At 59.0% G+C, this 26,573-nt stretch overlaps 1 protein-coding gene across 4 annotated transcripts; it reads right to left on the bottom strand.

The window, feature by feature from the left end:
- Positions 1–5,529: 5,529 nt before the first annotated feature.
- Positions 5,530–17,068, bottom strand: LOC117642199 (LIM/homeobox protein Lhx3). Of its 4 annotated transcripts, none has more exons than XM_034380136.1 (5): positions 16,786–17,068; positions 14,355–14,529; positions 12,504–12,724; positions 11,967–12,147; positions 5,530–5,805 (listed from the first exon to the last, which is right to left on the bottom strand). In XM_034380136.1, exons 1-5 carry the CDS (start codon positions 16,949–16,951, stop codon positions 5,574–5,576), a joined length of 975 nt encoding a protein of 324 aa, XP_034236027.1. In that variant the 5' UTR covers positions 16,952–17,068; the 3' UTR covers positions 5,530–5,573. The 4 variants fall into 4 exon arrangements, with proteins under 4 accessions (XP_034236027.1, XP_034236029.1, XP_034236028.1 ...); XM_034380138.1 differs by having other exon boundaries at positions 5,532–5,805; positions 12,513–12,724; positions 16,786–17,067; XM_034380137.1 differs by having other exon boundaries at positions 5,533–5,805; positions 12,504–12,715; positions 16,786–17,067.
- Between the last annotated feature and the right edge of the window lie 9,505 nt (positions 17,069–26,573).

The raw sequence follows: 26,573 nt of genomic DNA, 5'->3' as shown, positions 1-26,573 counted from the left end.
CGGAGCGGGGCGGGGCGGGGCGGTCAGGGGGTTGTTTGCACACCAGTAACCTCTCCCCCTCCCCTCCCCTCCCAGCCGCAGCTCAGACCGCCTCTGCCCTCCGCCGAGGCGCCCGCTCCGTGGCCAGGATACATAATTGATCAGCACATATTTAAGTTTTCAATGAAACCGTGCGCGAACGATGCTGCCCGCCAGCGCTGGCACCGCGCCTTGCCGCGGGGCCCCGCGCCGAGGGAGAGAGAGAGAGGGAGGGAGATAGCGGGAAGGTCGAATCTGTGTCCGGACTGCGCGCCCAGCGACGCAGCAACACGGCACTGGAAAGGGCCGAGGGCACGGATTTTATTTTACTCTCGGCCTCTCTAAATTCATCTGCCGGTTACGTGCTTCCAGGCGAGAATCATTTTGCTAAAAGCTGGGATTCCAGAGTCCCACCTTGCGTCCCGGCGAAAGAAACCCCGCGCCTCGACGTGGACGTTTCTGCGCGGCGGCGTGTTTGGCGTGTTGCATCGCCATGACGCCGAGGTTGCAGGCTCTTCGCGCCGCTGCCCGGCACAAACAGAACGCCGCAGCGCGCCGCAGCGGCGTGCTAGCCTGCAGGCCGATTCCGAGAGACTCTGTCTCTCTCGCACCTACACGGGACGCCCTACGAGTGCGAGAGGGACAGAGCGACGAAAACGACTCTCGGAATCAGTCCGCTGGGGAGAGGGCCGCTTCGGCTTCCTGGAGGATCGCGGCGGCGCGGAGGGGCGGCGGCGGCGGTCGGGAAGTCATCAAAGTTTCAAGAAGCGATGTTGAATTCCCCCGGATCACGGCGGCAGTGCGCGCCATTGGGGTAAATGTACAATATTTACCGCACCGCGTGGCCCCCCCCCCCCCTTCCACCCCCCGCCTCGCCTCGCCCGGGGCCAAAAAGCTCCCACTCGCTGCCACTGCCGCTCTGTCCGATGGGATTTAACTTTCCATACATTATTTCCGAATTTTTGAGCGGACTGCGGCCGCACCGTGCGCGTGGCGGCGTGCGTGGCGGCGTGCGTGTCCTCTCGGAGGGCGACCTTTATGACCACCAGGGCCGGACCGGGCCGGACAGGGTGGGGCGGGGCAGGGCGGGGCGGCACACAGGCGGGCCCCGGGGAGCGCTCCATGGCAACAGCTTGGGACACGGCGCCGAAAAACGGCCGACAAATCTCACAAATTCGGCGGACTTGTCTCTCGGACTCTCCACGGACTATTGTTCTGCTCGTCATTATTCCGAGAGTCTTCGGTGTGTTGCTGCACTGTGTGGCGTGGACGACGGGCCAGTGGGATGAGCCAGTGATGGTCCACGGCTTTGGTTCGGATGTTCCCCCCCCCCCGCTCCCGACACACTGCAACAATACAGCAAGAACCTAGAACGACAGCACGTACGGCGGCGTGTGAGGCACCGTTCCCGAGGCCGCGTCCGGCCGATCCGAGACGCGCGGCCGACGCCACGCCGGGTCAGAGGCCGTGTCCTTTTCGTGCCGACGGTGGCCGACGGTGGCGGATGTGGCCGCGGCGTCGAGCTCGGTCGCGCCGGTCACACATGAAACTTGCAGCCAGACTTGCAGCACGCAGAGAGTGGCGCGGGGCAGGGCAGTGCGCACACATCGGCTCCGGGGAGCCTCCATGGCAACAGCTTGGACACGGCGCCGAAAAACGGCCGACAAATCTCGCAAATTCGGCGGACTTGACTCTCGGGCTCCCCACGGGCTATTGTTCTGCTCGTTATTATTCCAAGAGTCTTCGGTGTGTCACTGCACTGTGTGGCGTGGACGACGGGCCCTAAGGGATGAGCCAGTGATGGTCCGCGGCTTGGGTCGGATGTCCCCCCCCCCCCCCCCACACACACACACACAAAATACACCAAGAACCTAGAACGACAGCACTGTACGGCGGCGTGTGAGGCACCGTTCCCGAGGCCGCGTCCAGGCCGAGTCCGAGACCGCGGCCGACGCCACGCCGGGTCAGAGGCCGTGTCCTTTTCGTGCCGACGGTGGCCGACGGTGGCGGATGTGGCCGCGGCGCCGCGCTCGGTCGCGCCGGTCACACATGAAACTTGCAGCCAGACTTGCAGCACGCAGAGAGTCGCGACCGCAGCGCCGCGCAGTCGCGCACCTCGTTCTCCGTGGAGGAGGCCCTGGCCGTCCACGACGACGCCACGGCTGCATCATCGACACCCTCCTGATAAGCATCACCGACAACACACTGATTCCGAGGGTCGTTTTCGACACTCCGTCTCTCTCGCACCTACATGGGACGCGCCATGAGTGCGAGAGAGACAGAGCGGCGAAAACGACTCTCGGAATCGGTCTGCAGATGACACAGATCAGGGGGCGGGCTGAGGACCACCCTCTCGGATTCAACTAGTGCACTGCCAGTCCATATGGCGTCACGGCTGGCGTGACCACTCGACGCGCCGCGGCCATCAAGATCGGCACGCGCGTGATGCGCCGTCCGCCTGCCGGCCTCGTTAGTCCGGTCGCGTGCCGCGTGCCCGCCCCGCCCCGCCAACCTCAAATATTTATTTTCCAGCCCCGGCTGCCGAAATCGCTGGCCATTACTGCACTGCTTGGCAGATTAAACAAACGAGGCCCTGGTCCGGGCTCAGGTGCGAGGCGCGCCGAGGACCAAGGGACCGAACGACAGGACCAGACAGGACCCACGAGGGACAGCTGCGGCTGAACAGTGCTTTGCTCGCTCCGTCTCTCTCGCCCTCGTGGGGTGCGAGTGGGAGACAGACGGGGCGGAGCGACCAAGCAGAGAACCACTGTTTGGGATCAGACGACTGCCAGGGTGTGCATGCAGCGCCTCCAAGCAGAGGCCCGGCAGACTGATTCCGAGAGTCCTTTTCGCCGCTCTGCCTCTCTCGCACCCATACGGGACGCCCCAAGAGTGAGAGAGAGGGACAGCGACGAAAAACGACTCTCAGAGGCAGCCTGTTGGCACTCTAAAAGGCCAGACGCACCCACTACTCAGTCTCTCTCTCACTCCCTCCGCGTGATGTTCCGCGTGTTTTCCGGCCGGGTGACTTATCGGCGCACCATCGCGTGCGTTAGAGGGAGAGAGGGACAGGGAGAGAGAGGGAGGGGGAGGACTGCAGGTAGCTCGCCGTGCCATCTGACGCGGCTCTGGTGTCCTTCCGCCACATTACCCCCGTTAGTCACCGACCCGACCCGACTCCCGACTCCGTCCAGCCCGAGCCACTGAGCCGGCATATCGGCGCCGCCAAAACAAAAACAGACCGATTCCGAGAGTCGTTTTCGTCGCTGTGTCTCTCTCGCACCCGTACGGGACGCCCCGTGAGTGCGAGAGAGAAGGACAGAGCGAGCAAACTGACTCTCGGAATCAGTCTGCAGTCGGACAAAGGAAAACGGCGGCGGCGCCGGGGGGATTCGAACCCGTGCCCGCGGGCGTGCCGGCGTGCCACACACCCGGTGCAAACGGGGGCGAGGCCAGGCCAGGCCAGGAAGGTAATGATAATGTAGTGCAGGCGCTGCTTCACGCTCCGCGCGGGGAGCCGCGAAAGGGGCGCGAGGCGTGATGCAGCGGTTTCGAGGCCTCGGCGGGGAGGTGGCGGTGGCCTGGTGGCGGTGGCTGGCGCGCCGCGGCGGTGCTGACGGCACACCTGGTGGACGCCGAGACAGCTGGCGTCGCCCTGGCGCCTCTAGGCGGGACTAAAGGCCGCCAAGCCTTTACAGTGGTGCGTCATCGGCACGGAAAACGCGAAGCGTCCTTCTTCCGTGAATCCCAAATGACTTAGTCATCGCAAAACGAATTGGCCGGCGACCTTGTTTGGTGCACATGCCCGCTGCAGCGGCCCAGCAGTCTGATTCTGAGAGTCGTTTGGTCTCTTCTGCCTCACCTCGCACTCATGGGGCGGTCCTTATCGGTGCGAGAGAGACAGAGCGACGAAAGCGACCCTCAGAATCGGTGCGAGAGAGACGCCACCGCACCGGCTTGCACCCTTGCACCCCTGCGCGGCGCTCGGCGGCTCGGCGCTGCGGTGCAGTGCCGCCACTACACCAACAAGGCCGACAACACAGCGGCAACCTGCTGCGGTGCAGTGCCGCCACTACACCAACAAGGCCGACAACACAGCGGCAACCTGCTCCGCCCACCGCGCCGCAGAGGCCGCGGATCAGTGGTTAATGAATCCTACAGGGACCGCGTGTTGCGCGGCGCGGTGCGTGTCGGCTCCGCGGGCACGCCATGCTCGGCGTGCTCGGCGATGCGCATCGTCCGAACAGGCGAGCACCGCGAGGGGGTAGCCGCCGTCTCGGCTGCCGCGCCACCGCTCCCGTTTCGGTGATTGACCGATTGTTCCCCGATGACAGGTTGCGTGGCGTGGAGTGATATAGTGCACGCCGGTTCGCCACGACGCGACCAACACCTTGCCGCCGTCGGCGCGCAGACTCCGCGCCTCCTCCAAGTAGCGCCCTCGCGTGGAGCCCTCGGTACCCCAGGGCTGGCGTGCCTCGCCACCACACCGCTCAACTGGAGCTAGGCCTGGTGCAGCGGGCCAGAAGACCGGTGGAAGCGGCCAAAAATCTAGACGCGTTTTGGTCTTCAGAGTCGCTAAATGAGACCAGAACCAAACGTGTGGCCCCGCCAATGGATTGCTCCCCGAACGAGGAATACATTGATGGAGGAGTCACACGTACGGTTCGAGTACCACTTAGCGACTCTGCAGCTCAAGGCACGTCTAGAGTTTTGGCCGCCTCCGCCGGTCTTCGGGCCCACAGTGTAGGGATCGTCGGCAACGTCGTCATCCCCGTATCGATTCCTGGCTCAGCCCTCTTGTTTGACTGGAACCAGCTCCCCCTTGGCTCCCCCGGTCGCTCTGTCTTCCTCGCACTCGTGCTGAGACCCGAAGGCCGCAGGGGTGCGAGGGAGACAGCGAGATGGGCACTCTGTTCGGAACCAACGAACCAACCCCCAGCCCCTCGCGCAGCAGTGACTCAGGCATTGAAAAAATGATCCGAGCTGATTCTCGGAACGGGTCTTGCGCTGTGGCTCATCAGCTAATCAATCAATAGCCTCTGGACCGTGATGGCGCGAGCGGCGCGGGTCTCGCGTCTCTGCCGTCTGCTCGAGTGGGTGACTCTCGCGGACCCGGTAAAAAAAGCATCTGCATCAGCGCCCGGGTGAGAGGATCTTTAGTTAAACTGTAGTTTCAACTACAGTACTTAAACTGTAGTCCCCGAACTATAGTTGTTTAAAAAAGAAACTGAAGACTAAACACACACTGGTAGAACTGAAGCGTACTTTTACGCCTTTCTTCAAGCGTAGTAGAACTACGCTCGGCTAAATGCATGGGTGAATTTCTTCTCTACGCTTGACTTCAAGAGTAAAGTCTTCAAGCGTAGTTGTATGCTTGAATGAAGCATACAACTACGCTCCAGTATCACCAGTGCAGTTCCACTTTGCAGTTGTAAGTGTAGTTTTCTGTCAGTTCACAATGTAGTTTTAGTGTTGATTTGAAGTTCAGTAAGGAGGTTCAGTTTAAGTTTTAGTTACAGTTTACTGAATATTACTTTCTAAAAGTAAAGCCACTGCTAAAAATTTCGCGAAACAAAAAGAGAAGAAAACGCGCCAGACGGGCGGTAGTCGAACCCGAATCCCCGACACTCACCGTGACTGTGGCTAAAGTTGGAGTCCATGTCAACCTTGAGCTCGTCGTCGGCCATCTTGTCGTGGCGCGGCGAGGACACGCCCTTCACGGACCGGAAGTACTGGCTCCACCGCGTGCGGCCCGCGTCCTTCTTCAGCCGCTTCTCCTTGGCCCGCCTGCAGACAACAACAACAACAACAACATTAGTCCAGAAACAACAAAAACTACAACATCAGTCCAGGACAACAACGGGCCTCCACCGTGTGCGACTCGCGTTCTTCTTCGGCCGCTTCTCCTTGGCCGGTCTGCGGATAACAGCAACAACAACAACAACAACAACAACAACAACAACAACGCCATCAGTTTAGGACAACAACAGCATGCATCCACCGCGCTGGGAAAACGACATCAGGAACGGAACAGGACAAACAAGCCATAAATCGAGCCACGGCCGCGCGTCAAAATTCGCTGCGACGCGACAAACTTCGGACCGAAGGGCCGTAGGGCCGGAGGGGTAGGCCGGGCCGCATGCACGGCTGGAAGCGCTGGGAGGGCGGCTGGAGTCTGCAAGTCTGCGAGTCTGGAGGGCGGCCTGCTGGGGGGCTGGGGCAGGGCTATGGGGTCGCCGCGAGCGCGCGGCAAGTTTGAAAAACGGGAGCCGAACAAAACAAGTTGGTCCTTTCACCGAAGAAATCAATGGAAGAAATACAGTGGTAGTCGGGAAGGAGGGACACTCCGGAGGTCTAGAGCCAACCAGGCGGATCTCGAACAGCGCTTCCGTCGCTCCGTCTCTCTCGCACTCACGGGGCGCCCCGGACGGGTGCGAGCGAGACAGAGCAGCTATGCAGGCTCCGCGGACCGGGCCAAAGGACAGAGAGGAGGCGCTCCTCCATTTCTTGCTGTCCACGTTCTTGCGAGGGTCGGCCAAGGCACGGCCAAGGCACGGCCAAGGAGGGGGGCGGGGCGAGGCGGCCGAAAGATGAAGCCAGGGGCGCCGGGCTTGGCGGCGCACTGCCCTTGCCGGGGCCTTGCCGCGGAGACAAATGGAGGGGAAGAAAAGGGAGAGAGGGAGAGAGAGGAGAGAGAGAGAGAGAGAGAGAGAGAGAGGAGAGAGAGAGAGAGAGAGAGAGAGAGAGAGGAGAGAGAGAGAGAGGGAGAGAGAGAGAGAGAGAGAGAGAGAGAGAGAGAGAGAGAGAGAGAGAGAGAGAGAGAAACCGTCGCAGCTAGCGTGGCGCAGCGCGGTGCATTCGACGGGGACGTGCAGCCACGCGCCTCCCTCTCTTGCCAGGGAAAATAAAATCATTTTTTTAAAAAAAAAGCGCAACTTTCTTTTTTCTCTGAAAAGAGGGAACGTTGGTTTTCTGTCACGAAGAAAATAAAGTGGGAATATACACTGCTCGTCGCTATATATTGGCTGAGTAAAGAGCCGGAGGAAATAAAATAAAAATGCACATAACCACACATGAATAGAAATGAAGCGAGGAGCTAAAATTCTTCTAGCGCGCCATTTTGCCTCACTATTCTGCGAAGAGACGGCTCCACCCACTGTAAAAAAAACATGGTATTCCAAGTTTTATGTTACTTTTATGGTTGTTTTTTGAGAAATTTGAATTTAAACGGAAAGATCGCTCACGCGCCATTTAGCAAACTTTCACTTGGAATTGCCAGCCCTCGTTCCAGTCCCTTTCGTATCCTTCGTCATAACCGCATCGTATTAACGTATCAACCGGTGTCCTTTTCCGGTGTACTGGATTCCCCGAGCCCGCAGTGCCCGCGCCCTAAGGGACTGCCTTCGCCCGCCCGGAGGAACTGTGCCAGGGGCGGCTTGCGCGGATGTGACCCCCCCCCTTCTCCCTCCTGCGAGGCGGCTGCGGCCTGCTCGGCGTAAGACGCATAGACAGAAGCATGAAGCCGGGCTAAGCCAACCGGGAATCCACCCCCGACGAGCGGGCCGAGCGGGACGGGAGCGGCAGGGCTTTGCGAAGGTCATATTTAAGACAGGACTGCCCTCCCCTCCCCAATAATCATCCCCTATTCCTGCGCCATAAATTCCTCGAGAGTTTTATTTTGTTCCATTTTCCCGTCCCCCAGACCCCGTGTGGTCGGGGCGGCCCCGTCTGGGGGTCCCCCAGTGGGGGAGGCAGGGAAGTTGGCCAGCCCGACGCCCAACGCGATGGGATGGACTGACGCTCCACCGCCCCTGCTGCCTTTGTCGCACTGACACGTCGCGCCCCGCCGCGACAGGCTGTAGTACCGGTGGCCCTGCCAGAAAAAGCTCAAAATTCTTACATCACCCTCGTGAAATGTCGTGATGTGACCTGGAAGCGACATGATGGACCAGCGGTGGTGCGCAGTCGAATACAAAAACTTTCCTTAAATTTACGAAGAAACTCCGCATTACAAAAACAGGGCGTATAGTCTCCACCAAGGTCTCCTCAAAAGTAATGGAGACATGACGAAAGAGCCACGTCGAAACTGTACCCCAACAACGTGTGGAAGTTTTAAAAAAAATCTGGTCGTAAATTGATTTTGCGAGTCTAAAAATTCCGTCATTCTTTTACTTTTTAGCAGATGATACCTTCACACTTGAAACATACTTAAAACTACTATACACATGAAGGTGTCAGCGTGCTTTTACTCTCGAGTCCAGAAACGAAGCGCGTATCCTAAACAATATAATAGGGGCTGGCTGCCGGGGCGGGCTGGTGCGTGTGGCTGGCTGGCTGGCAATGAGGCGCAGCCTGCGCGGAATTCGACAATCCCTCCACGGTACAGCGCCAGCGGCACCGGGCCTAAACAATGGCACTCCCTCTCGCTCGCGACGGCCTGCCACGGCCTGCGCGCAACATTGACAATCCCTCCCCGCCTGCCACGGCGCGGAATATCGCGCAACAATGCCTCCCGATTCGGCCCGGCCCGGGGCACTCGGGCCAGCTCGGGCTCGGCGGCGGGCGGTGCAGGCCACAGCTCGGCACGGCTAGTACCAACACCGGCCACCTCGCTCGGGTCTATATATTTTGTTTCATACACAATTTTAATTACTATCTTTGGAATGAGCCCGCATACTACCCCGTATAAGGAAACCAAACGAGTATTAACCGAGAAATTTGAAAGGGAAAAGAAAAAAATTTGAACTCTACACCCCCTCCCCAGTCTTAATGGGGAGGCCTCCTGCTTTACTTCGGTGTTCGGGATGGGAACCGGTGCTATCAGGTACCTGGGGTTAATCCCGTCAGCGACCCAAGCGTTCGCCGGGGGACCCAGTAGGACCCCAAAGCTCAGGCAGCTGGGTGAGAGCACCCAGTACGAAGCTCTTTGAGGGGCGGGACGTAGAGTGAGACGACAGAGAGACAGAGAGAGACTCAGACAGAGAAGAGGTTTGGTGGGAGCTTCTTGTTTTCGTAGGGTTGGTTGTGTACCCCATGGTACCCCCACTGTCCGGCGCTCCCGTACCGAACATACAGCGTTTTAGGCCAGCTTCAAAGGACTTATCATCGCCTCCCCGACGAGTCAAGGAGGCACCACCCGCAACCACACACCGGATGGTCTGGATTGATGGATCAAATACTCCATCGCTCCAGTGCCGAGGCCAACCCGCCGAAGCGGATTGCTTTTTAGACACCCACAGCGGAGTGGCCAGGTGAATGTGACTCTGACCACTACGCTATCACGCTTGTACGTCTGGCAGCGTGTTGGACGACGGGTTTGAGTTGCACTGGGAGGAAGGCGGTCGAAAAATGTAATGAAATGATGGGATTCGATCCCCGGACCCCGCCCTCGGGATCACACAACTTTACGCTCTCGGCCACCACGGCCCATGATGAGGTGACCGGCGTGAGGTGGGTTCTTGACGCAACAGGACTCGACCGACCCGGTCAAAATTTCGCAAGAAGTTGGGGGAGTCGAACCGCCGACCCTAGCATTGGGAGCCGACGCCCCTACTCCCTGGACCACCACGTCCCATGCACGGAGCGGGCTCACGTTCACGGGTTTCAACCGCACTGGGTGAGGCAGTAAAATTAAATGGAAATATTTGTTAGGAGTCGAACCTCCGGCATGTGGGTCTGTTGCACACGGCTCCGCTCGGATGGCCTCGAACCACCACCCTTAGGATAGTAAGTCGAAAAAACGTATGTGACGCTGGTATTCGAACGCCCGCCTGCGGTAACTCGATCCCACGTCTCTAACCTCTCGGCTATCACAGCAGTTGTGAAACGCGACGGATCATCTGCTTTCATTAACGTTCGTTGAATGAGATTTTTGCCTTGAGTTTTTTCTCTCTGGAGATGACTTTGCGGTCACCGCCTGCGTTGTCAACCTTTTTTGGCAATTCCTTTTTCATTTTTCAAAAAGAAAAAAAAAAAGAACAGTAAGAGCAACGCAACGCACTGCAGAATCAAAATGATTGGAAACTGGCAACAAAAGCTAAAAGCTGCGCGCAAAGGCAAGAGAGCAAAAGCGCTTGCCGTTGCTTTTCACAGAGCCGCGCGCGGCGTTGACGTGCCCACAAAGCAGCGGCAAAACGACAACAACAAAAACAAAACAACAGCAAAAAAACGTAAAAACAAAAAGAAAAGAGTGCGGCGGCATCTTTCCGATAATCGCGAGGGGCGCGAGTCTGGCCGCCATTTTGTATCGCCGTGCCGCGCCGGGCCGAACAAAGCCAAGCCAGGCCGGGCCGGGGTGGCGGAATCGGCCAAATCGCGGAGCCCAGCGGAGCGGCGAGGCAGCGAAGCCTGCCCAGCCGCCCCGTCGCACAGTGGGCCAGAAGACCGGTGGAGGCGGCCGAAACTCTAGACGCGTTTTGAGCTCTAGAGTCGCGAAATGGGACTCGAACCGAACGTGTGACCCCACCAATGGATTGCTCTCCGAACGAGACGAAAACGTATCCTGTTCGGAATCACTCCGCAGCACCCGGAGCAGCAGCAATTCGGTAGCCGCGCGCCTTTTCAGCGACCACCACGCTCGCGGCCGAGCTGAAAATCGACACAGCGCTTTCAAAAACAACTAACAAACACAACAAACAAACAAACAAACAAACAAACAAAAGAAACAGACAAAAACCAAAACAGCTGACAGATGTTTTGTCTGGTGGAATATTCAGCCTCTCCCCTTCTGCCCCTTTCCAGCCCTATCTACATGTTGTGTCGTTTCGCAGAACACGGACAGTGGTTTGTTCCGATCAAAAAAGGGGGGGGGGCTGGAAGTAGCCGCGTTACCCAGAGGTCGGGTGTGTACAATAGGAAAACACGCGCAGTGCGGAATGTTCGAGTGGACTGGGGCGCGGCCAACGCGTCCGACACGGGCCTGCCCGCCGCGCCACGCCACGCCACGCCACGCCACGCCACGTCCAGCCCTCGTGGCGCTCCAATGAGATAAGCCGTGACGAGCTGGACGCCGGGGCGGGGGGGCGGGGGGGGCGGGCGGGGCGGGGCGGGGTGGGGCGGGGCGGGGCGGGGCGGGGCAGGGCGCACCGTCCTCCCCGATTACTTCCCATTCAGCGCGAGAATTTCCCGAAATGCGCGCGTGTACGCGCGGTGCGGCCCGATGAGCCGCTCTCAAGGCGGTTCCAGAAAAGTGGAGCGCAGGAAGCTGGGAACGAGAAGCGTGGAGCGGAGTTTCGCGCGATATTGGTCCGGGTTGGCAGCCATTCACGCGCCGCAAGGAAGAGGAAAAAAAGGGGGGAGGGTCAGTTCCGGTACCTGAACAAATAACACTCTCAAGCCTCATCCCCGTCCCGAAAGGCGCTCAGTTCTTTCTGGTCGCCCTTGGAGGTTGCCCTCGGCGGAGGGTGAGCAGCACTGTCAAAATATTTGTGAACACTTGATGACAATGTCAAGGATTCTTTTCGTAACAAGGGTGTCACAAACCTAGTCGATGACACTGTCGTCATGCCCATGCTATCAGAACAGGACCTTTGATGAAAACTTTCACCAAATTGTGATGATAGATTAAGATGGGCCTATGGTCATAATTTTTAATTGATGACAGTGTCATCCACGAGCGAGTCCACGAGTTTTGTCACGAAATGACGCGAAATTTTCGCAGTGCTCCTCGAGTGCTGCAAATCGCTGCGCCATTCCAGTGCACCTCTCGAGTCGGACGCACAGTGTGCGCACATCGGCCCCGCTGTGTCACCGTTCGTCGTTCTGTTGTGATTTGAGACCGTCTCCGCGTCGCGCCGCGCTCGAGAGGCCACCAATCTAATCGGCGCCCTACATCCCGTCGGGCGGATTCCGAAGAGTTGGCTCTGTCTCTCTCGCACTCACGGGGCGGGGCCCAGCGGCGCGAGGGAGACAGAGCTGGACAGAGCGAGCAGTCTGTGTGGCGGGCTCACCTGTTCTGGAACCAGACTTGCACCACCCGCATGTCCAGCCCCGTGTCCTGGCTCAGCTGCTCGCGCACGTGCCTGGCGGGCTTGGGGCTGTTGTTGTAGGCCACCTTGAGCGTCTCCAGCTGCTTGGCCGTGATGGTGGTGCGCGGCCTCTTGTTGGGCTGGTCGCCGTCCAGGCTGCCCTCTGCAACAGCAAGGCGTACGGCTTCACCGACACTGCCAAAAGGTCGAGGCCGCACAGTGGGCCAGAAGGCCGGCGCCGGCGGCCAAAACTCTAGATGCGTTTTGAGCTTCAGAGTCGCTAAACATGACTCGAACCAAGCGTGTGACCCCACCAATGGATTCCTCGTCCGAAGAGCAATCCATTGGTGGGGTCACGTTCGGCTCGAGTCCATTTAAGCTACCCTGGAGCTTAAAACGCGTCCGGGATTTTCGACCGCCTCCACCAGTCTTCTGGCCCACGGTGCGCCAGCGTCCGCGACCACCTGCACTGTAACGGAAAAGCAGAAGAAGAAGAGGTAGAAAACGACGAGTGCTTACCCAACTCACCTTTGCTCTTGGCAGCCTCGTAGTCGGCCTTGCACACCAGCTTGCGGTCCTCCATCAGGTAGAACTCGTTGCCCGTCGTCAGCTCGCGCGTGCACAGCACGCACACGAAGCACCGCATGTGGTACACCAGGTCCTGCGCGCGCCGCACCACCTCCGTGGGCGGGATGCCCTGTCCGCAGCCCGCGCACTTGGTGCCGTACCGCCTGGGCCCCCCGCAGCGGAAGACAAGCAAACCAAACATTACATAACGGCAAGCATGGCAGCAAAGGCCGCAAAGGCCGGCCGCGGGCCACGACGTCCCTACGTCACTGTAAAACAAGTCAAGTCGAACCACACCAAAACTATTAGTCATGTTGCCTGGAAGTTCTTGCTCAGTCGTGTTTGAAACGCACCAAAAAAGCTGTTTGTTGAACCACTTCAATGTTTCTAGAAAGTTCACTTGTTGCAAGTAGATTTTCTAGGCTCAAGAGACGGCGTTTTAAGGTGGAATAAGTACGGAAATCAGCTAGATTGAAGCAAGTTTGATTCAACCTACAATTTTTTGACAGTAATGCCTTTTATCTAAATCGACATGGATTCTGTTTGATTGTGCCAAGTTTATTCTGGTCGGTGATCCTGGTAGTGTCAATGGGCGAAGACGGACTCCCGATAATCAGCCACCGATTCTAAGTAAACGCCGCGCTGCCACTACACTGATAGACGGCTGTCCTTTCACAGTGAGGGCACCTTAAAAGGCGGCGGCAGGGCAGCCGTGTCACTCAAACCGGCTCTCCTCATCTCCTCTCCGCGCTCCGAAAACTCGAAGACTCGAAGGGTTGAAGGTTTGATCCCCACGCAGCGGTGCGCACAGATTGCGGGCCTAGGTATTCCCGCCCGTCATCGGGCGACCACGTGACGCGATAGCAGGCCGTAGCAGTCCACCAGCGGGGCGGGGCCTTGGCGATGGCCACCGTCCAACATATCACATCAATCACTCACAGGTATCTCTTCCCAACAGCACATCCTCTTCGTTCGTATTCATTCATCATTCATTCATTCATTCATTCATCAATTCATTCATCCATTCATTCATTCATTCATTCATTCATTCATTCATTCATTCACAGTTATCATCTCATCATCATGGTCCTTCATTCATTCACTCGTCCATTCATTCATAAAATCATTCATTCATTCAACCTTCATTGCATTCATTGTACATACGTTTTTATTGTATTGTGCACATTTTTGTACGTAGGGACGTATTTGTATAGGTGTAAATTGTGCACAAATTTGCACACAAATCAGGTACAATTTCATCAATATTTTAGCACAAAAAGGAAATATTTTCCTTGAACCAGGTTTTAAATTGTGCACATAGCTTACACATCAGGGATCCTTAACGTACCTCATAAGGGCATCATAACGTTATCGTAAGAGTTAAAGTATTAACCTTAACGTCTGACATCTTTTCAAAAAGGGTAAGTTATTTTTTTGTGTTTTAAATTTGTGTTGAGATACTTTTGGAAGTACTTCCAAAAGTCCGTACCCTTAACCTTTAGCGAACACTGTCTTATTTTACGTTATGAAAGCAGTGTTAGTTAAATGTTAAGTTAAGGATCTCTGTTACACATGCACTACGAAAGTACATAAACATTCAGTGCATGGACAGAGACACGGCCAGAAAGCGAACAGGTGACCACCTAACCGCACATAACCCTACCTAACCTCCGACCTCGGTCGTAAACCCCTGTCTCGCCTGGCCATGCTCAGCTCGTGGGGAGCCGAGTCGGCAGTTCGCAGGTCTACCCCAGTGCCCCCCCCCCTCCCCCGGCAGCCCTGCAGTCTGTGATAGGTACTCACTTGAAGAAGTCGTCTTTGCAGAACACCTGCCCGCCGCGTGCAAAGCACTTGTCGGAGAGCTGCGCGCCACAGTCGGCGCACTTCAGGCACTTGGCGTGCCACGTCCGGTCCAGCACCTTGAGGATGAAGCGGTCCAGGATCATCTCGCCGCAGCCCCCGCACTTGGGGATGCTCGCTGCAAGACAGAGCACGGCGTCAGGGACAACAACAAGAGTGTACGGTGCAAGGACCGCCGCAAGGTGCAGCAGCACCCAAAAGTCAACAACGGCAATCTTTCGATATCGCGGTCCTTTTTCATGCCGCCCCGCCATGAGGCTCGGCCGGCGCGGACCCGCCAAAGTCCGGACTCGTTTTCCTGCCGCGGCGAAGACGGCGTGCTTCCCGGCCTGCTTGGCGGCACGTGACCCCCGCGCGTTATCGGCGTGCTGCAGTGATTTCAGCGACGGCGGCTACCTGGTCTTATCTCGGCCCCATCCCACCCCGCCGCACCCCGCCCCGCCTCACAGTGGGTCGACCGGCGGAGGCGGTTAAAATCCCGGACGCGTTTTGAGCAGCTAAATGGGACTCGAACCGAACAGGTGACCCCACCAACGGACTGCTCTCCGAACGAGGAATCCATTGGTGGGGTCACACGCTCGGTTCGAGTCCTGTTCAGCAGCTCTAGAGCTCAAATGGCGTCTAGGGTTTTGGCCGCCTCCACCGGTCTTCTGGCAAATCCACTGTGCGCCTGGCCGCGACGTGCCGGGCTACAGGTCGCGGCGGGGCAGAGCGGCGCGGGGGGCGGCGACGACCGCGGGACGCCGACGACGGGGTGCATGGCGGTGGCCAGCGCGGGAGCCGTGTCTTATCAAGCACGATAACGACCTCCTTGGCGGGGTCTGCGTTGGTCGTCGGTCCGAAGGCCCCGCGGCCCCGCGGCAGGACCCGCGGACCGCGGACCGCCATCGGCGAGCAGCGTAAAGCGCGCCGCGCGATAGCGTTTCAATGCCCCCCAAAAAACCGTCACCAACAACAACAAAAACAACGGCAAGCGAAAAGGAGTCGCGGCGGCAAAGTGACCCACGCCGCGCCGCGCGCAGATAGCGGCCACTCGACGGCAAAGCCGCGCAGAGCACCGCAGAGCCGACCGCCCAAAGGCAAGGCGGCCGTCGAGAGCGGCATCTCGAAATTGTTACGCAAAGTGGCGGCACGAGCTGCGAGTGTGTGGCGTGTGCGTGTGACACCACACTGTACACATCACGGCGCACTTCTAATCTGAATCCGTCCGGCTTAGCAGTGCCGCAACATCCGCTTCACGAGAGCCCGGTTCGGCAAACTCGCTGATATTTCTTGCAATCGGACCGCCAATTCTCCTGACGGGCGCGGATCTTTTGTTGATCGCTGTTGCCGTTTCTTTATTTTTGCGGGGCATCTCTGGCGCCCTGTTTGACGCGCGTCCCATACGACCTATCTCGATCGATAGCGTTTAGTAGGGAGTCGGACTTCGGCCCCGTCATCGTCCTGGGAGCGGAACCCATCACTCAAGCCGCCACCGGCGGGAACCGGCGGCCTGGCCATTGCGGTGCACAAAACACAAATAAGCCGGCTTCCGCCACCGCCAAGGCCACTGTCACCAACCAGGGGTGACGACGTGCCGGCCCTCTGCGGCGGCGGTACGCGGCGCGCGAGTTCGCCGGGCGCTCAAGTCTCCGGGCGCGTACACTGCAGAGCAGTGCAGTCCTTTGCGCATCCCCTTCCCGGTGGAGGCGTTCGCGACGCTACTGCACTGCGAGAAACATGTACGGAAAAGGTACGGAACATGTCTGGTCAATAATTTGCCTGAACCGTCCGTACCTGTCCTACTACGGAACTTCCGTACCTTTTCTCCGTACCCGATTACATGAGTTCTTATGGGACAAGTACGGACGTTCCGTACTTTTTGTCCGTACTTCCGTATCATTTTCGTGTGTACATTTTCCGTACAAAACTACGGAATTTTTTTTACAGTGTGGGTCCAACCGAGAGCGGAGAACACCACTCCTCTTGGTGCGGAGCAATTCAGCACACTTGGACGTGTGGGAGTTTGCAGTCTTCTTGCACTTCAAGTGTGGCATAGTGGCTCAGAGAGCCCCTATCTCTCGGTCACGGCGGAAACGAGGAGAGCTGGACAGCTGAAGTGTGGAGACTGCAAACTCTCAATGCACATCCAAAGCGTGGAGACTGCACAAAAACGGTTCCTGCGGTAGCCCATAGTAAAGGCGTAGGTGGGTGACTTCCAGATAGTCCATGGGAAGACAAGGAACAACCGTGCAAAACTCTGCACTTCCAAAGCGCAGAGACTGCAAAGTCGTCCGCGGCGTTCCAAGTGTGGGGTTGTCCAGACGGTTTCCCAGTGGCGCTGCGCGGTGGTCGTGCTGCGTGCACTGCGTGCACTGCGTGGGCGTGCACTCACTGAGGAAGGCGGTGGGTAGGTTCCTGGGCAGGCGGATGTCGGGGTCCAGGTTGCCGTGCGACTCGGGCGAGGACTGCGGCGGCGTGAGCGGCACGGGGACGTCGCTGCGGTACGTGATCATGGCACTGAGCAGGCCGGCCAGCCCGGACATGCGCTCCACCTCCATGCATGCCACGACGCTCGGGGAGCCACGCTCGCGAGGCACGGCGATCGGCACCTGTGCGCCCTGGGTCAGCGCCGTCGGCGGCACGCGGCGGCACGGTTATCGCTGGGCCGGCTGGGCCCGACGCCGGCGAGGGACTGACGGCGACGACGGCGTCACCGGCCGAGCACCGCCATTATCCACGATCGCTATCACTGGCGCGCTATCACGGCCACACACACACACTCACACACTTTTTGAAAAACACGCGCGCGCTGGGCAGCGTCCTGCAGAGCGACACCACTTCCCCGCGACGCGCCGCCGGCTCGGGCTCGACTCGCACTGAGGGGAGGCATTTTTGGCCCGCCGCCGCCGCCACCACCATCCCGCCGCCACGGCCACCCCACCCCCACCCCCGGGCCGGCGCCGCCGCCACCCTCCCCGCCCCGCCCCGCGGAGAGCCTTCGAATCCATGGACGGCGCTCAGCGCCGATGAATCCGAAAAGAAGGAGGAGAAGAAAGGGCCAGGTTCGGAGGTACCTCCGACTTCATCTTCGGCCCATTCATGCTTCGCGCTTCGCGCGGGGTGTTGGTGTTGGTGCGAACCCGGTGACAGATTTGCCGTTTGGAGGGTACCGCGCGTCGCCGCGGCGGCGAGGGGAGGGGAGGGGGCAGCGGGCCGCGGGTTGGCGAGCCACGCAGGCCACGCCCACCGCCGGCGGCGCGCGCATGCGCCGAGCACGCCGACGTCGTCGTCGTCGTCGTCCTGCCCCGCCGGCCGTCGCTGACGGCGTCCCGGCGTTGCGGTGGGTCCTGGTGGTGGGTCGCAAGCCGCCAGCCGTGGGGGCCGTGAAGGGCCCAGCGACGCACGGTGGGCCAGAAGACCGGTGCAGGCGAACGAGTGACCCCACCGAACGAGCAATCCATTGGTCACACGTTCAGTTCTAGTCCTTTTCAGCGACTCTGGAGCTCAAAACGCGTCTGCGGAGTTTTGGCCGCCGGCGCCGATCTTCTGGCCCACTGTGAAACGGCCCAGCGAGGGCCCCGAGGAGGGCCCACTGGAAAGGCCCAGCCCAACCAGGGCCCACGAAATACTCGAATAATACGCCGACAGCCCATCATCGCGGTGGTGATCGGCAGCATTAGGGAGGAGGAAGGGCCTGGGCCGAACCGCATTACGGAATTGCCGCGGCGCCTCTCTCTCTCTCTCTCTCTCTCTCTCTCTCTCTCTCTCTCTCTCTCTCTCTCTCTCTCTCACACACACACACACACCACACACACTCTGCGCCGGAACCTCTCCGTCGCGCTCTACTTGGCGAGGGAAAACAGCGCGCGGGAATCATCGAAAATTCATGAAAAAGGTGGCGGGCCGCGGATTGTCGGATTGTCGCGCCGAGACGAATATGAGTGCAACGGAAATACATGCAGCGGGTGTGTGTGTTTACATTGGGGCGCCCTGTGTACCCAGCACTTGGCGGAGCGAAAGGGGGAAAAGGGGGGGGGGGGACTGATTCCACGCACATCGCTGCGTCGCACAGTGGGCCAGAAGACCGGTGAGGGGGCCAAAATTCTAGACGCGTTTTGAGCTCCAGTCACTGAACAGGACTCAAACTGAACGTGTGACCCCACCAATGGATTCCTCGTTCGGAGAGCAGTCCATTGGCGGGGTCATACGTTCGGTTCGAGTCCCATTTAGCGACTCAGGAGCTCAAAGCGCGCCTAGAGTTTTGGCCGCCTCCACCGGTCTTCTGGCCCTCTGTGGTGCGGCGGCCCGCGAGAGAGACAAGAGACAGCGCGCGCTGTGCCGCTGTGCCGCGTCAGTCTGCAGGGGGCACAGCATGCGAATACAAAGCACCGAGGATTCGGCAGGGTCAACACTACACTGCAAGGGGAAGGGGGAGGGGGGCGCCTCGTCACACCTATGGCAGTTCGGCACGGCCGAGCCTAGGCCCCTCCGGAATAACGCAGCGCTATGGATAAGTGGAGTGGAGTGCAGGGGAAAACGTTGCGGCCCAAAACAAAAGGAAGAATACAAAAAAATGATAGACGAACGGAACGAAAGCCGAGAGGAGTAAACACTCGATTCGGCGATTGGCCGATTGGCGGCCTTTGCTGATTACCGATTCCCGAAATGGAACGGACGCCGCGCTGCGCATGAATTCTACTGTCGAGTGGGCGCGTCAATCGGGCGCGCTGGTTGCGTGGGCGAAACACCGGCCGACTGCACTGTGAAACCACCAAGAACTCGGCACTTGAAAATGCGGGAATGTGGAATTTTCAGTCCCAGCGCTTGGAAGGGCAGAGTTTGCAGCCTGCACACACCATGTGTGCAGTTGTCCACGTCTGCACCATGCCGGGGCTCTGAGAGCTACTCCACGACTGGAAGTGTGGAAACCGAAAACTCCAAAAACGTTCAAGTGTGGAGAACTACTCCTCGACACTTGGTTTGACAGTGTGGGAGCCTGGGAGCCGCCACCACCGACGCGTTCTCCGGGGGCAGGCCCGGCGCTCCACAGTGGGCCAGAAGACCGGTGGAGGCGGACAAAACTCTAGACGCGTTTTGAGCTCCAGAGTCGCCAAATGGGACTCGAACCGAACGTGTGACCCCACCAATGGATCGCTCTCCGAACGAGGAATCGATTGGTGGGGTCACACGTTCGGTTCGAGGCCAGTTTAGCGACTCTGGAGCTCAAAACGCGTCTAGAGTTTTGTCCGCCTCCACCGGTCTTCTGGCCCACTGTGCGCTCCGCGGCCCAGCCCCCAGCCCGGCCCCTGCGGAGCGGCAGGTAGGCAACACGAGGACATGGCTGCGGCCTCGCTGCCTACCTCGCAGGCGGGCGGCCCGCCGCCCTCGCTGTCTCTCTCGCACCTGCACGGGCCGCTCCATGAGTGGGAGAGGGACAGAGCGACGATGGAGATCGCGGCCTCAGCCTCGAGCAAGGTCCCGGTAGCGATCCCCGAGCAGAGCGAACACGGCAGGCCGCACGTCTTTGCATCCAAGGAGGAAAGATGAAAGAGGAGGACGCGCGGCCGGGAAAAGGAGGAAAGAAAAAGACAGAAGATGTGGGAATAAGTGAGGGGATAAAAGGCATGGCGCAAGCTGGGGCGGCGGGGCGGCGGGGGAGGAAATCGTGGCTCCAAATTAAATTCTGGGGCTCCCTTAAGACAGAGGGGAGAGGAGGGGGAGGGGGAGGGGCTGGTTTCAGTCAATTTATGGTGCTGCTGCTGCCGGGGCGGCCGGGGCAGAAGGCCAGAGTCTTCCGCCAAGGGAACAGATTTCGTCGAAAGGCCACCCAAGGTGGGTCACCCTCACCTCAGCGCAGAGCGGGGCGGGGCGGGGCGGGGCGGGGCGGCACGGGTTGGCAAGGGGGCGAGGGGAGCGAAATCAGTATCGGCCCTCCTCTCGGGGCAGTGTCAGGACAACGTCAGGACAACGCCAGGAGTGGGAAAACGTTGGGGCAGTGCCCGGGGCAGTGTCAGGTCAGTGTCACGACGTCAGGACAGCGATAGGAGTGTCAGGACGTCAGGAGTCAGGACAGTGATGGGAGTGTCGGGACAGTGATAGGAGTGTCAGGACAGTGATAGGAGTGTCAGAACAGTGATAAGAGTGTCAGGACAATGATAGGAGTGTCAAAACAGGACAACGTCAGGACAACGCCAGGGGTAGGAAAACGAAACGTTGGGGCAGTGCCCGAGGCAGTGTCAGGTCAGTGTCACGATGCCAGGACAGCGATAGGAGTGACAGGACGTCTGGAGTCAAAATAGCGATAAGAGTGTCAGGACAGTGTCAGGACAACGATAGGAGTGCCAGAACGTCAAGAGTCAGGACAGCGATAGGAGTGTCAGGACAGTGTCAGGACTTCTGGAGTCAGGACAGCAATAGGAGTGTCAGGCAGGACACTATTGTTCTGACATATGTCAGCACAGCGAAAGGAGTCAGGCACGACCAGCACGCGTTCTCGTGCAACGCGGAGCACGCGAAAAACTTCTTAACAGTGTCGGGACAGCGATGGGACAGTGCTAGGACGCGAGGCTCCCCGCAACAGCACGCGTTCTCGTGTAACGGAGCACGCGAAAAACTTTCTGACAGCCCAAATTCGAAATGTCGACCCCGGAGGAACAAACATAGGGAAACAAATGTCGAAAAAAAAGAAAGAAAAGGGGAGAGAGAAACGGGAGGAAAGAAAAAGGAAGGACAAGAAAAGCAGAGCTGCCGGCTCGGTGGCTCCGCGAAGAAAGCACGCATGCGGCAGTCTCGCCGCTCCACAGTGGGCCAGAAGCCGGTGGAGGCGGCCAAAACTCTAGACGCGTTTTGAGCTCCAGAGTCGTTTCGAACCGAATGTGTGACCCCACCAATGGATAGCTCTCCGAACGAGGAATCCATTGGTGGGGTCACATGTTCGGTTCGAGTCCTATTTAGCGACTCTGGAGCTCAAAACGCGTCTAGAGTTTTGGCCGCCTCCAGCGGTTTCTGGCCCACTGTGCGCTCCCAGGCTAGCCCAGGCTGGCGGAGCTGCGCGGTGGCCAGAAAGAAAGGCAATGTAAAGGTATTAGGAAATATTAATAACAGCGGCTTTCTTTGCTCTGCCTGTTCTGCTTGCTCTTGCTCTGCTCCGCGGAGTGCCGGGGCTCTGATTCTCACGAGAGGTCGCTCGGACGGAACTTTGGCGGGGCGGGGCCAAGGCGGGGCCGCTCCAACGCCCTCTCGCTCGCACTCACGAGGCGTGCCGCAGGGGTGCGAGAGAGACAGAGCGACGAGTTGAGGCTTGCGCTGCGGCGTGCGGCTGTCAGAAAGAAATCATTCATGAGCGCAGCCGTGCCGTCCCTCCTCCTATTCGTATTGTTTGCACTTCTTTCGCGCTGCGGCGCCGCATTTTTCTCCTCGCAGTTCCAGTTGGGCGCTACACTATACTGCAGACTGAGGCCGCGAGTCGTCCTGTCTCTCTCGCACCTTTACGGCGCCCCCCACGAGTGCGAGAGAGACAGAGCGACGAAAACGACTCTCGGAATCAGCCTGCTGTTGTTTCTGCTCCGCCAAAGCTGCGCCGCGAAGCCGACGCCGCCGAACTTGGTCCGCGCCGCTTTGATCCCTCGGTCCACTCGAATCATCCACCCCTTCCCCCTCCCCTTCCCCCTACCCTTCCCCTCCCCCTCGCCGGCGAGTCAGTCTTCAATCACAGCGGATCAAACGGAAAAGGAAAACAACAACTCCATTCTCGCCTTCCGTGAACGTCACCCCGCCCCGCCCCGCCCCGCCCCGCCCCGCCCCGCCCCGCCCCGCCCCGCCCCGCCCCCCCCGAGCGTGCCGACGACCAGAGACAAATCACCTGGTCGATGAGCCGAGGCACTTTGGCTCGGATGAGTGCAGCGGCCCCCCCCCCCCCCCCCCCAGGTGGGCGTGCCTGGTGGCCGCGCCGCCGCTCTGTCTGTCGGTAATCGTCGAGGTATTTGTTAGTTTGAGCCGAAATAACCGAGCTTTCGCATCGTCAGCCGTCGTAAAAAAAAATCTCATTCAACGAACGTTAATGAAAGCAGATGATCCATCGCGTTTCACAACTGCCGTGATAGTCGAGAGGTTAGAGACGTGGGATCGAGACCGCAGGCGGGCGTTCGAATACCAGCGTCACATACGTTTTTTCGACTTACTGTCCTAAGGGTGGTGGTTCGAGGCCATCCGAGCGGAGCCGTGTGCAACAGACCCACATGCCGGAGGTTCGAGTCCTAACAAATATTTCCATTTAATTTTACTGCCTCACCCAGTGCGGTTGAAACACGTGAACGTGCGCCCACTCCGAGCATGAAACGTCGTGGTCCAGGGAGTAGAGGCGTCGGTTCCCAATGTTAGGGTCGGCGGTTCGACTCCCCCAACTTGCGAAATTTTGACCGGGTCGGTCGAGTCCTGTTGCGTCAAGAACCCATCTCACGCCGGTCCCCTCATCATGGGCCGTGGTGGCCGAGAGCGTAAAGTCGTGTGATCCCGGTGGCGGGGTCCCGGGATCGAATCTCATCATTTCGTTACATTTTTCGACTGCCTTCCTCCCACTGCAACTCAAACCCGTCGTCCAACACGCTGCCAGACGTACAAGCGTGATAGCGTAGTGGTCAGAGTCACATTCACCTGGCCTCTACGCTGTGGGTGTCTAAAAAGCAATCCGCTTCGGCGGGTTGGCCTCGGCACTGGAGCGATGGCGTGTTTGATCCATCAATCCAGACCACCCGGTGTGTGGTTGCGGGTGGTGCCTCCTCGATTCGTCGGGGAGGCGATGATAAGTCCTTTGAAGCTGGCCTAAAACGCTGTATGTTCGGTACGGGAGCGCCGGACAGTGGGGGTACCATGGGGTACACAACCAACCCTACGAAAACAAGAAGCTCCCACCAAACCTCTTCTCTGTCTGAGTCTCTCTCTGTCTCTCTGTCGTCTCACTCTACGTCCCGCCCCTCTAAGAGCTTCACACTGGGTGCTCCGACCCAGCTGTCTGAGCTTTGGGGTCCTACTGGGTCCCCCGGCGAACGCTTGGGTCGCTGACGGGATTAACCCCAGGTACCTGATAGCACCGGTTCCCATCCCGAACACCGAAGTAAAGCAGGAGGCCTCCCCATTAAGACTGGGGAGGGGGTGTAGAGTTCAATTTTTTTTTCTTTTCCCTTTCAAATTTCTCACTCAATACTCGTTCGGTTTCAACATTTCAACATTTAGAGTGCAGACGCCTCCGATCGACCGGGATTTCAGGGCGCGCTGCTGCGGCGCTGAGACGGCGGCCCTGCTGGAGCGAGAGGCCTCTGGAGCGGAACCGGCCGCGCAGGCACTGCCAAGGCAGGCGTGCGGCCTACCTTCCTGGAGAACAGCGGAAAAAGGGGGGGGGTCTCATCTTCTCCAGGCGAATATCTTACTGCCACGCGGAGAAATACTGTCGACGGCCGAGATGAGGGAGGGGGGGGGAGGGGAGGGGGGGGGACCGGCGAGAAAGGGAAAGTCACGCGGTTCATATTTCATGAGGCCATTCCGTGGAGGCAAAGAAGTCGGCAAAGGAGATGATTGTTATGTTGTGGGGCCCGCCGCGCCCCGTACGCCCCGCGGGCCACACCCTGCACGCCCCGCCCCGCCGCGCCCCGCCCCGCCACGCCCCGCCCGCGGTAATCACAGCATGCGCGGCTCGGAACTCGGCCGGAGGGAGAATGGAGCTGAAACTAAGGGACGTTTTTACGAGCGCAATTCTGAGCAATTGATTTTCTATTGCTCCGAGATCAAGGTTTAAATCGAGAGGGGAACAACTTCCCACATTCATTGTACAAAATTTGAACACATGCCACACTCGGGTGGCAAAAACGCCTGTGAGTAGCCAACATGCGTGGCAAAGACGCCAAAAAATCTTGCACATTCTAGCACATTCCAAAAATAATTGTACGCAAAATTTCCCCATGGGTCATCCCTTGGTTCAAATAGGTTCACTTTGACAGCTTTTTGCGAGGAAAAAAATTCAAGTCTGCCTCCTTTCTTGTGTCTGAGTCCTCGAACTTTGATCCGCCCCGATTAGGCTCCATTATCGTATTTTCGCGAGGACAAACGACCTCGTTTATTATATCTCGGCGGACTAACTTACACTCAACTGCTGCACGTATTTAGCTCTCGTTAGAGCCTCAATCATTCTGGGCCGGCAGCCGACGACGCCCCCGAGTTGTTTCTGCGGGGAAGGGTGGCCTTGCGAGGGAGGGGACGGGACGGGGTGTCATTGTTCGAGTGTGCTGTGCGCTATGCAGTGGTCTGAATAGGCCTGGGAGACAGGTGCCTACATCTCTCTCTCTCTCTCTCCCTCTCCCTCTCCCCTCCGGGATGCCGCATGAGTGCGACAGAGACGGAGCGACGGCCCCTCTGAGTCTGCTGGCTGCAGCGGCACTGTCTGGCAGGCCTGGCAGATGGGGTGGTGCACGGTCTGCGCGGTGCAGCTCCAGCGGTCACAGACCGTGAACTCGAACCGGGACTCCTAAAGGGCAGGCCCCAGGCCAGCAGGGAGGGGTCACGCGAACGGCTGCGTTCAAGTCTCCCGCTCGACAAGAAGACCGTCAGAAACCTACTCGTCGAATCTATATCAATTATCGATTACGGGTCGAATGAGTACAGTGAATTTGGCACCTCAAAATGGATGAGAAGTATCGACCTGGCGTTATTTCCAGGAACTAATTCTGACCTGAGGACCATCATTCACTGGCAGGACTCTTGACTGCAGAGCTCAACGCTGTAAAGGGGGATGGGGAGTCCTTTTTACCCCCCCATGGCCCCCACATACCGCGTGGAAGGTAGGCAAAACGCGATACTTCGCCCCTGTAAGTACCCAAAAATTGCTACTTTGCCCCCCCCCCAAAGGTCGTCCCTGGATCCGCCACTGCAGTGTGCCTGCCACCCCCTCGAAGACTCCAGCGCCGTCACGCTGCCGCTGGAGAAGTGATAACGAAGCCAGCGGAACCGAGCAAAACGTAAACACTCGACACACTACGCGACAAAACGCAGGAGCCAAAAAAACAACAACAAAACACTTCACAAAACAATGAGACAGTGCGCGCACTGCGAAGAGGGTGGTGCGGAGCATATGCCACGGAGCCTCTCCTCCGGTCTTTCCCGCCCCGCCCCGCCCCGCCGAGCGTCCCCCGGGAGCACAGCGTCAAGTGTTGCGTCCCCTGTGTGCAATACCGCCAGCCTTTTCCGAGGGGGCTGGATCCGGGGCTGGGTCCTGTACGTCCTGGATGGCCTCGTCGTCGAGCTCCCTGGCGATGCCAGAGGCATGGCCAGGCACGGCACTGGCTCGTTGCGCGCCCTGCAGCAGGAGTGGAGCGCAGGCCGACCGCGGTGAGAACAAGCAAGCACGCCATTTAGGCGTATTCCGTCACTGACGCATCACACATTCGAAAGGTTTTGCCCATTAACAGCTTTTGGTTCCGAAAAACGTCTTACGCATAGTTTGCTGTCCTGCTCCTCCTCTGCAAAAAGGTTCCCTGCAGACAGATTCCGCGCACTACTGCGTCGTTCTGTCTCTCTCGCACTCGTGGAGCGTCCCGCCGGGGCGCGAGAGAGCGGACGCAGCGGCAAACAGTCCTCGGAATCAGTCCCGCGGCCGGGCCGGGCCGGGCGGCCTCGCCATATGGGGACATTATCCACGTGAGCGAGGCCGCGGCACGGTCCGCGGAGTGGTCCAGGACCCCGACGATGACGTCCCCGACGTCCCCGACGACGACGGCCTCGCTAATCCGATCCCCGCCGGCCGAGCGCGCACGAGTGGCAACACCAGTAAGCCCCCGGGCTTACAGCGCACCACCCCGTCGCTCCGTCTCTCTCGCACTCACGGGCCGGCCCGCAGGGGTGCGAGAGAGACAGACAGACGGCCGGCCGATCGGCCGCAAGACATTTACGGCGGCGCGGCGCAGCGACGCGGAAGGCATCGCCTCCTGTTGACAGCACACTGATTCCGAAAGTCGTTTCCGTCGCTCTGTCTCTCTCGCACGTACACGGGACGCCTCGTGAGCGCGAGAGAGACGAGGCGACGGAAGCGACTCTCGGAATCAGTGTGCTGGCTGCAGCGGCAGGAGGAATTTAACAGTCAATGAAAGGGGAGCGCACATCATTAAGCAACCGGTTTAACTACGAGTGAAATTT

The sequence above is a fragment of the Thrips palmi genome, unplaced genomic scaffold, assembly GCF_012932325.1.
Source record: "Thrips palmi isolate BJ-2018 unplaced genomic scaffold, TpBJ-2018v1 HiC_scaffold_16, whole genome shotgun sequence".
In the NCBI taxonomy this organism is placed as follows: domain Eukaryota; kingdom Metazoa; phylum Arthropoda; class Insecta; order Thysanoptera; family Thripidae; genus Thrips; species Thrips palmi.
Note: the sequence above shows the minus strand (reverse complement) of the source record. Positions and strands in the feature narration are given on the sequence as shown.